At 41.5% G+C, this 11,374-nt stretch overlaps 1 protein-coding gene across 8 annotated transcripts in view; it reads right to left on the bottom strand.

Moving 5' to 3' along the window:
- nhsl1b (NHS-like 1b) overlaps nt 1-11,374 on the bottom strand; it is a 117,776-nt gene that overhangs the window by 11,919 nt on the left and 94,483 nt on the right. For 6 of the 8 annotated variants that reach the window (XM_074616394.1, XM_074616393.1, XM_074616396.1 and 3 more), the window contains exons 3-5: nt 7,164-7,285; nt 4,327-4,531; nt 688-819 (exon numbers count right to left, since the gene is read on the bottom strand). In XM_074616394.1, the coding sequence (XP_074472495.1) occupies nt 688-819; nt 4,327-4,531; nt 7,164-7,285 (459 nt within the window). The remainder of the gene's footprint in view (nt 1-687; nt 820-4,326; nt 4,532-7,163; nt 7,286-11,374) is intronic. The other 2 variants (XM_074616399.1, XM_074616401.1) reach the window with 1 other exon arrangement.

Genomic DNA, 11,374 nt, shown 5'->3' with positions numbered 1-11,374 from the left:
AAATGACAAAGGTTGTGCAGCCTTTTTAGGTGGCCATGATCAGAAGCCCATGTCTCGTAATCAGCACATGTTGGTAAGTAAGTAAGACACACATGCTAAGATTATCAATATGGCCCCAGGATTAAGGCACAGACACACAATTAACACACACAATTCACAGAAAAGGGACTGCAGAAAGTTAAGCTGAAAGATTATGGCACAATACGTATTTCAGAATGGCAAACCCTGCACTTAACTTGTCCTATGTGACATGATTTTCCAACAGGCAAAGTCTAAAAATGAGATTGCAAAAGTTTCTAGAGGAGGAAAAGGGGCAAAATGAATACCACAAAACTACTGAAAATGATTTCATATCTGGTTCCTGGCTGTGGATGTAGTTAAACAGGGTGGAGGAGAGCAAATGAGGACACTTGAAGAACTGAAACAGGGAAAGACTGAACATCTGCAAGGCCTTGATCCAACACTGTGGACTCGCATGTGTTATTTTCTCCCTCTTAATATGACTTATTCAGAACAATACTGGTGGGGTGAGTTCATTCACTTAATGTATACAGTTATTGGATAAAAGCATTAATTGGGAGTAATTGGTTATAGGAATTAGTGCAAGAAGGAGGGCTGCTGGTCCAGAGTGTTGGTACAGGTCTGTGGACAGTAGAGGGCAACGTATTGCCCCACAGAGATCCATACCTAGCTCATGGTTGAAGTTGTCAGGCAGCCCTGATATAGTCTTTCTGCGTTTGACCTTCTTGGGCCGGCGGGACACGGTGTCAGTGTTAATGAGGGAGCGCCGGACGCTCGCCTGTCGGTCAAACACTGCCCCTGGTAGCCGGGAGGGCGAGAGCAAGGCAGGCGGACACACACGGCAAACAGCGGACAGTTAGTTGGAAGGAACAAACTTAACAACATGCAGCAGGGTTTTTTTTTTGTTTTCAAGTTAAACATGCAACATCAACAGGGTAGGAAACCTAAAGGGTCAGTTCAACCAAATTATTAAAGCATTTTCTCACCGCCCTCCAGCGGTATCTAGCCATTCAGATAGTTTTGTTTTATTTGCCCAGGGTTTGAGATATCTATCTTTATCATTTTCTGGGTCCACCCCAATACAATGTAGGTGAACAGAAACATGTTTGTGATGCTCGCAGTATTGAAATACGACATTTTAAAAATTTGACAGGAACATCACTTGACAGAAAGACAGTCTATGTTATTCTGAATAATCCACAGAACAAACTGTGAACAAATTCATAGGGACTTAACGTAGTTCCACTGAAAACTAGAGCCCAACTGATACTGGATTTTTGAGGCCGATATCGATATTCGGGAGTTTAAAACGATAAATCAGCCGATAGTAATATTACATACTAACCTAAACACATATAACAATTAGGGGTGTAACAGTACATCGATCCAGATCGATATATGGATTCAATGATCAACGATCTAATATCATCGATGCAAAGTGAAGCATCGATACATCTTTAAGATACGCCAACTTCCATGGTGTATCTGTGTCATCATTTCCCTCCAAGCTTCCTATAGAGCCCAGTAATAAAATTGTCAAATCATATTTTAGCTGCTTTTAGTGATATAAATATAGCTGATTGTGTTAAATGGGCATTTGATATGGTCTCATATCGATCGCAGGCCCCTGAATTGAATCAAATCGAAATCGTATCGTGGCAGACTTTATGATATCAGCAAATATCTTACTGTTGTCCAAAGAATCAATATCATATTGTATCGTGATGAAACTTGTGATTTACACCCCTAGTAACAATCATGATGTGGATCTCTTCTATTTTTCTTTTTTTAATTGTGACATTTTACAGTTGAAAAGCTAATACTGGCTCTACTAAAAACTGTTGACAGCGAGGTCTGTGTGGGCATGTTTCTAGAAATAATATGCGTTGCTGTTGATTCTCTCATGTAACTGTTGTCACAATGCTGTGAGCACCACAAATAAAATTCCATTCACCTCCATTTATTGGGGTTGAGGCAGAAATCTCAGAGGCCAATACAACCAAAAGTATCTGTATTGCATTACACCACTGGAGGAAAGTGACCCAGACCCTTTAACTGTTTCATCCATCAGCCAAAGTGCATTAAAACTGTCAGACTTTACCAGCCATTACTAGCCAAGCTTAGTCAGTAAAACAGAAAATAACTGAAGCACTGGCTGATCAAACGTTGGCTGGCAAAGACACTTTTGGCTGATGGTTTGTGTTAATTTCCAACCCTGATTATAAGGGACTGAGGCGTAAACACACATGTAAGATATGAGTGCATGCTCTTATCACAAAAACACACATGCACAGGACAGATATGAAGTGAAGCATGCACACAGTCATTCATTCTTCTAAATATCCTTCTCACTCTCTGCCCAGCTTCCTGGAAGGAAGAGTAATATCTTCTAGGAACTGCTGTTCTTTCTGCTAAGTTGCTAGCTGGTGACAGCCGGCAGGCTTTAGGGAAATAGAGATTGATATGAGGGCAGATAGTGTCTATCACATTTCCCCTCAAAGTGACAGAAAAGTCCCTGATCTCTCTCTCTGTGTCTGCATGTGTGTGCGTTTCCTCTCTCTTTCTCAGTAATGTAAAGCGACAGGAGATGAAGTCAGCAGTGATTTGTGTGGAGTGGGACCACATTAAGCACTCATTAGTGTCTGAAGGACGCCGGGATCGCCGTTATATTGGCCTTGACAACAGCAAAATTCAGATGTTGACTCTGTGTGTTCATCTGTTATACCTCATCAAAAATATCTAGCTGATGGGAGTTTATGTCTTATGAGTAAAACATCAGTGTAATATATTAATCATCAGAACTGGCAGAATGAGACGTTACTATATCTAGATCTATGTGTGTGGCACTGCAAAAAATGTGACATGCTAACAGGGGGATTGCATCGACACGTTTTGCTGTGTTCATCTGTCAAACGCCCTGTGATCTGACATAAAGCTAGTGAAAAGCCTTGACCCTTAGATGAGCTGTCAAACGATTTTCACACACAAACGCTCGCTCGCACACGCATCAGGGAAAGGTGAAGGTCAGTCTGCAAAGAAGCACGATGGAAGAGGAGAAGATACACACACGGGAGGAGGTACAGGAGGAGAGGCAGACATCCGTGACTGACACATACAGTTTCTTTCCTCTGTGGCCGACTGGAGACAGTAATTGATTAGTCTATATCCACTCAGCCACAGAGGGTTGATTAAAGGAACGGTCTGACATTTTGCTTGTTTGCTCTCTTACTGAGAATTAGATGAGAAGACCAATAAAATCACAAGATATGACATGTTAATATGGCGGTTTTTAAATTATTGAAATGCATTTTTTATTTGCCACGCTAGCTGGCTTTTCATCTAGCGCCACCACCATGTCAAAATTTGAGTTTGTCTCACCGGAAGGCGTATAAATAGTCGGCATTACAACGACATTCTGCATGTCATGAGGACCCATTTCAGGCTTTTCATGTGTCATTTGTACGCTGCTTTTCACGTGCCATATGTATACCACGCAACAAAACAACGGTAGCGTCTGCAGTTAGGTTTAGGCAACAAAACCACTCAGTTAGGTTTAGGAAAAACATCATGGTTGCGCTTAAAATAAGTACGTAAACTAAGTAAAATATGTACTGTAACAGCGTAACATAAGTACGTAAAACAGGTCACAAACGTCACTAAAAAACACGTGACAAATGTCACTACCGTTACTTAACGTAACTACGTCACTAGCTCTGAATGTGGCATATTTACACGGATACGTTTACATTGCAGTCTGTACAGACTACATGGCGCACAAATGACACGCCAAAAACATGAAAGGCGTTCTTATTGCACGCTTAATGCCTTGCTCATTATCGTGGTATTTATACGCCTTTTCCTGCGAACCAGCTGAATACTTTGACCTGCACAACTAACGACATTCCCATGAGCCTCAGCTGTACTTTGGTGGAGACTAGCTGTCTCCTCCTGCTTCCAGGCTTTGTCCTAAACTAGGCTATGCATGACATGGAGCTATCTCTGTATTAAACTGAAATTGATATTGATCTTCTTATCTAAGTCAAGCAAATTTGTCAGAAAATTCCTTAATGACCAACAAAACAAATTGTGTGATTGGTGGTGAGAGGTTAATGTTACAGAATCGGGGATGAATGAGATCAGATCGAACTGAAATTAGTAGTTTGATCTTTCTACGTTGCTATTCAATATGGAACTAGAGGACCGGGTGATTTGTTTTCCACTACCAACACTGATGGGGGATTGGTCGCTACTCGCTAGTGATTGAGAGGTGGACAAAATGATCGGATGATTGCCGAGAGGTTATACCTGTGACGTTGATGGGAACTATGTCTGTGGGCACGGCCCGGGCCGCCAGCCTCATTTTCTCCTCCGGGGTGGGGAGTGCTGTGCCCTTGTTCCATACAACCTGTCCGTCAACCTCGTAAGCCTCCCCTCCTTCACCCCCTCCCTGCGGGGTCTGGGGCCTCATGGAGAGCTGAGATTTGCTGTCCTCCGCTGATGAAGCTGTGGACTGGATGAGAAAGAGGAAAAATGGGTTAACAAGACGTAAAAACAAAGAGAGAGGAAGGTGAATGGAAGGAGAGCAGACACAGGAAGAAAGGAGAGGTAGATGAAAGGAGAGAGATTATAGAAACAAGGAATGAGAGATGAAACACAATGTGGGGTAATGAAAGGATATGGAAACAAAGATTTTGTCATATTGAATTAGAGCACAGAAGTGTTGGATGAAGAAAAATGTCAAGACAAAATGTCAAGATAATAGAAGGAAATGAGAGAATATTATAAAAGCAAACAGAAGTTAAATGTCCCAGACTGTACAGACTTTATTGACACATACAAACAGACTTTAATATATAACATCGCTGTGACCTTTAGAGGCTTCTGGTGCTGTAAACACATTTCACGATCAATCTAACCCAAATGGAAACACTCACATGAACACACTCTCGCACGCACGCAGACACTTATCAGAGGAAACCGGGAGAGCGTCTTTAAAGATGGCAGAATAAAAGCAAGAGAGCAACAGCGAGGAGACAGAGAGAGAATCACTCATGCATTAAACTGTTCACACACAAACAGTTCTCAGTCCTGAAGGTGCCGAGAAGCAGCCGACAACATTTTACTGCAGCTTCCAGACTTGAAATTGAGCTGTTAGTCAACAGAAAAGCAGCTTTTTTACAGTTTGCTGTCAATCAGTGTCCATTTGAGCTTTTGAAATCACTGTTTTGAATCATAAGTAAACACAGGGTTGGAATTCAGAGCACAGTAAACACAAATAATCCCAAAATTATAGATCAAATCCAGGGGCGAAATAATCATTAGTCTTCACTTTCACTGAATGGCTGCGTCTGCAACAGGTTGAGCTTTGAACATCATGGGAAAAAAAATCCTCAGTGTGTTTTTGTTGGGATAAATTTCTCCAAAGCATCCAGCAATAGTTCCCTATGTCCTCTAAGGTTCATCCTGACAATCCCAAGCATTAGACTGAACTAGAAAACATAGCTTTTAGTGCTTTCATACAACCCACGCATGGATGGATGGATAAATGTGGGGAGGCAACAGAGTGGGCTGAAAAGGGGTGGATGTAAAGAAAAGATCTCAGCAATAGTTTGGTGGCAGACACGGCTTGTTATTTTGCATTGTGGCTCAACCTGCAGCCCCGTTTTCTCCTTTCGAAGCTGCTGTCAGGCAACGTTAGGCTCACTGGCCTCAGGACAACAGGAAGTGATGGGGGAAGAGAGAGACGGAAAGTGGAAAGACAGATAACGAGAGATGGGAGTCGACGGTTTAGAGAGACAACAGCACGTTATGAAGGTCAAGGGTCGGGGGCAGGCATGAAACGAACGGCCGACATCGAGGGGGCTCTGGGAGGACAAGGGAAGAGCTGATAATAACAGTGAAAGACCCTCTGACCCTCTCTGGACCCCTCACATCACAGTGAGTGTGAGAAATAAAAACAAGAGGAGAGGAGAGGAGAGGAGAGGAGAGGAGAGGAGAGGAGAGGAGAGGAGAGGAGAGGAGAGGAGAGGAGAGGAGAGGAGAAGAGGCATATCTGGCTGTCAAACTATTTACACTTCACTTCCCACTAATGGTCTGCCAGTAAAAAGAGCGATAAATAATAGTTTGTGTTTTTCTATCCTTGTCTCTCTTTCCTTCTTCTCATCCTCTCTCTCTCTACCACCCTCCTATGAAATGACAGCACTGTGAGTGACATTGGACAAACAACAGCCCCACCGAGTGTAGAGGAAAGACAAGTTTAATACAAAAGCCAGCAAGTGTTTATTCTCTCTATACATTAAGCTCTGCCTGAAAGATTTATGACAGGCTTAAACAGAGCGAGTTGAACATTCAATTCAACTCTACTTTTTCATGATGCATGCTGATAGTCATTATAAAATGTGAGTGTTCGCTTAGTGCTGGTTCTCTATGTAGCATTAATCCTAATAAATTACTACAAAATCTGGTGTTATGTCAACCAGAGACGAAGAAGTTATTGACAAAAACTGGTTTAATAAAGTCCTTTCAGCCAGCCATGCTGTGATTTGTATCAAAAACTTTTGACATTTGGAGATTTCTGCAAGAATGGCATTTTTCGGTGATTGGATAGCGAGCACTGTTCTGGAAACTGCTCAGAAACCCCCTTATTGTCAATCTAGCTAGGAAAGCCATCCATCCTCTGAATGCTCTAGGTCTCTAGTTTGTGGCTGTAAAGTTTCATGAGGCTGTGATTATCCTAGAGGTCACCACAAGTAATTTTATACAGTCAGGTCAAATTAAAAAAATAGGTCTCAATACAATGAAATAGCTACTATGGGGATACCAAATTATTTCCAAGACTGTTTAGGGATCCCAGTATGCAGAAAACATTATTAGAATAGGTGAAAATAACACATTTATACTACATGCAAAAAGTAAAGTCAGGAAAGGGAGACAGAGAAGTAACTTGTGTAAATTGAGGAAAACATGCATTCTCATTTCTGACCACTAGATGACAGACTGACACTGTTTAAATCACTGGAGGTGAGTTTCCATGCTGCTGAATCAGCTGAAAAGCACTGCTGTGCACACACGTACTGCACCTGTATGTAATCAAAATGCAGTGACTGTCACACCCGGACAGTAGTTTGTGTATTTGTGTGTACCTTTTTATCATCCTCCTCCTCGTCCTGCAGGCAGCCGGTGGACTGTAAGGGGTCAGAAAAGGTGGGACCCTGAGAGTAGTACTGAGAGCTGCGGAAACCATCTTTCCTCAACTTGTCACATTCTGCAGGACAGACAGAAACAGAGGAACATCGTTATTATAGATCTTTGACTTGAACAGGATTTCTTTGAGCTTTTCATGTCAGGAAGCTGCAGGCAGATACTCAATACTATGATCACAAGTCTGTATTTGAGAAGATTTTGTCATGAGGAACTGCCACACTACCTTTGAATTAGGCCTGCAGCGAACAATTTTTTTTCATTGTCGATTAATCTGCAGTTATTTTCTCGACTAATCAATTAGTTTTTTGGTCCATAAAATCTCAGAAATTGGGGAAAAATGTTGATCAGTGTTTCCCAAAGCCCAGGATGACGTCCTCAAATGTCTTGTTTTATCCACAACTCAAAGATATTCAGTTTACTGTCATAGAGGAGTCAAGAAACCAGAAAATATTCACATTTAAGAAGCTGGAATCAGAGAATTTAGACCTTTTTTTTTCTTAAAAAATTACTCAAATCGATGATCAAAATAGTTGCCGATTAATCTAATAGTTGACAACTAATCAATTAATCTATTAATTATTGCAGCTCTTCTTCAAACAGAAGTGAGTGTGATACAGAACAGTTTCTACAGGTCACACAATTCTCAATACAAACACTTACTATATACTGATATCAAGCAATATAGTATGTACTGTATATTGTACGGGCTAATTTGTACATAAAATATTCAAAACAAGTCATCCAATAACACTATAGTAGGAAGGATGTGTGAAATATCTATAGGACACACACACACACAGGCGTAGCTGTGTAACACTGTTTGTGTGTGTCTGTGTGCGTCCCTTGATGGACGCTGCCAAGCGCTGCTCACACTCCCTCGCGTCACCACCTGCTGTGACGGGGTTGTGATGTATGTGTGTGACTGAATGTGTGATAAGAAGAGAGTTTCTAAATGAGTGTGTGTGTGTAACCAGAGGAGGGGGTATCAGTTACAGTCTGTCACACACAGATGGCAGAACTGTCCCTCTCTCTCGCTCTCTCCTCCATCCTCCCCTCCCTTTCTCTGAGGGGGCATTTAGCACATCATCTCTCTCTTTCTCCCTCTGAAAATATCTACTAGTGCATCCTTTGTCTAGTCTTATAATAGCTAATTACATTCACACAGTTCTGCTACGACTAAAACACAAAGTAGAGGGTTTTGTGTGATGACTGGGACCTGAAGGATTAAGAGAATCTTAACTGTTAGAGGTCAAACATTACACATTTGTATTTGAATAACTTTAAATATTAAACAAATTTAAACATATCCCTCTCAACTACATTGGAAGCATATCAACTGTTTTTCTATCCCTGATCCATACAAATGTAAAAACCTCCCTGGTCTTTTATCTTGCATCTTTGGGATTTATTAAGTGTGTGATGCGCAATCAAAATCCCATTTGGGGACTGACACACACATGTGTGTGTACCAAGCACATGCACATCCCTCCTCGCCTGGCACCTCAGAGATGCTGCTTTTGATCCCTTTTATGTGCCGTCTATCTCCATAGCTAATTACTGTGGAGAGAGACGCTGGTGCATGTATAATACTGTCACTTAATGGATCCTAATGGGGTTGGCAAAGGTAGCAACTGTAACAACGGGCTGATGTGGTAGCGGTGTGGAAGAAGGGATTTAGAAAGCGTGATGATAATGAGGATGATGACGGGGGAGCTGAGCGGTTGCGATGATTGGTGTTGCGTGATTAGGGAACGGTTGATAAAATAAATAAGCCTTGATGAGCCGCTTGTTGCTAGGCAGAACTGAAGGGAGGGGACCATAGAGGACGAGCACGAAGAATGAAGGATGTTGAAGACACAAAGAATAGAATGATATGAAACAGGATGTATGTATATATTTCATAGTGGCATGTAAATCAAATATGGAAATAGTAATTGACCTAAAACCACCAAAAGACAGTCACTGAAGTGGCAGTATAATGTCACAGAGGGAAACCTCTGGGTCTTTAGCCGCTAGCAGCTGCCTTCTGAGACAGAAAACCATGATATGAGAGCGATGTTGCATGCCGGACAGCTAAATAATGAGCTGAAAGTCACTATAGAGCTTCGTAAAGCAGAGCAGAGCTAATTCAGGTGATGGATACATCAGTGCGAGTGACTCCTTTCACATTGTCACTTGATATGTTATTAAAAAATAGCTTTAAAGTTAGTCAAGTTAATTGTCAATGCTACATATGAAGCTGATTATGATGATGAGAATGGATGATGATTATGGGGATAAACTGTCTTAGAATGTGTGTCTGACCTTACAGCTTGATAGCAATATAATTCTTACATAAATAAACATTGTAAACAAACTAGTCATTGATTAAACTAATGCTTAATTATTGGGATATTATTGACAACAATCACAGGACTGTTGCGTAACTTCTCTGATGTATTTCGACCTATTGGCCCGTTTTCCGTAACTCATCAGCCGCCCTGCGAAAGCCTCAAACACAAGCTGAAACCCATGTGAGAGGAGGCCCATTGCCACCTGATTGGTTATTGATTATCTGGCTTTTCAGAGCGGAGAGCAGACTGGTGTAGCTCGCTGTGCTCACGCTGATGGCACTGGATTACATGTGCATGAGAGCAGGGGTTGAGCCTGGTTTAACCTCCTGATATAACCTCGAAATTATAAAATATCTTGTAAAAATTACTATTAGAGGAAGTTAAAAGAGATTTTACTAAGAAAACACAACAACTATTTCCTTAAGGCTTGACTGTAGTTAGGTGTGTAACCTCCACTATCAACTTCCTGGGAGTGGACAATGACTAAAAGAGCTAAACACACACACAAAGACTCAAATGGACAGCACAGGTGCTCTCATTGGACACCTGTTGTCTGTCAGTTAGGACCCCTGGGGCTGGGTGGTGGTGACAGGATGATAGGACGGTGACAGGATGAGGAGGGGGGCGGCTGAATTAATCCAACCTCCCAGGTGGTGTTTCTGTGTTTGCGTACCTAGCAACATAAATATTGCAGGAAGTAAAAATGCAACAGCACGGGGGTCAAACAATGGGAACGACAAAGAAAACCTGTCGTGTGGGTGTGTGTGTGTGGGTGGGTGTGTTAAAGCTGGTGACTAACGCTTTACACACCGTCAGCATCAGGTTACAACCGGCTTCTCCCCATTTATCTCTCTTTCTCCCTTTATCAGTCTCTTTTTTTATCTGGTGGCACACAAGGCCGCCCTCGCATGTAAACAACAAGCCTTTACTGTAACACATCCACCCATGTACACAAACCTACGCACACATGTACACACTTCTAGGCCTTTTCTCACACCTGTTATCTGAGAAATGGGTGGACAACTTTCCCAGGGACTCTCAGCGAAACAGGTGACAGCATTTACTGGTATCCCAACCTTCCTGTTCTGGGAATGTTGTGAGAATATTAAAACGTTGTCACTCAGCTGTGACTCGACTCCCTGTGTTTGTTTGACAAGAAGGTTGTGTCCGTTTTTTCCTCTAAATTGTACTGGACAAACAGGAAGAAGAGGATGTCACACTGGTGTGTGTTGTTGGCTAAACGTTGGACTGAACACAAATTACAGGACTGGACATTTTTACAATGTTGTAGACAAACACAGCTGATCTTTTCTTTGATGCCGCAACCGCACAGCGACGAATGTGATGACGTGCAGCAACATTCCCACTAGTGAGATTTGTCAGTGTTTGTATTTTGGCTGATATGGATGTAAATGATTTATTGGAGATCGCTAAGAAACATATTTGAACTATAATTCCACAGAAACATTCAAATTAGAGCTGAAACAATTAGTCAATTTATTAGTTGGTTTAATGTTACAAAGTTTACTTGAAACAGGTTTGATAATCGATTAACGGTGATTATCACTTTTCAAGCAAAAATTACAAAAATCCTCTGGTTCAAGTTTCTCAAATGTGAAAGTTTTTCTATTTTATACAATTGTAAATCTAATCTATTAAGAGTTTTTAGAGTTTTGGACTGTTGGTCGGACAAAACAAGACACCTGGAAACGTCTAATTGCGTTCTTTCTTTTCATTTTCATGCGTCATGTTCATTTTGGATGAAGATTTTACCCATTGCCAAATATCACTACAGCAATTGACTCCTTGAGCATGAA

The sequence above is a fragment of the Sebastes fasciatus genome, chromosome 18, assembly GCF_043250625.1.
Source record: "Sebastes fasciatus isolate fSebFas1 chromosome 18, fSebFas1.pri, whole genome shotgun sequence".
In the NCBI taxonomy this organism is placed as follows: domain Eukaryota; kingdom Metazoa; phylum Chordata; class Actinopteri; order Perciformes; family Sebastidae; genus Sebastes; species Sebastes fasciatus.
The sequence above is the reverse complement of the archived record's forward strand: the minus strand, read 5'-3'. Positions and strand labels throughout refer to the sequence as shown.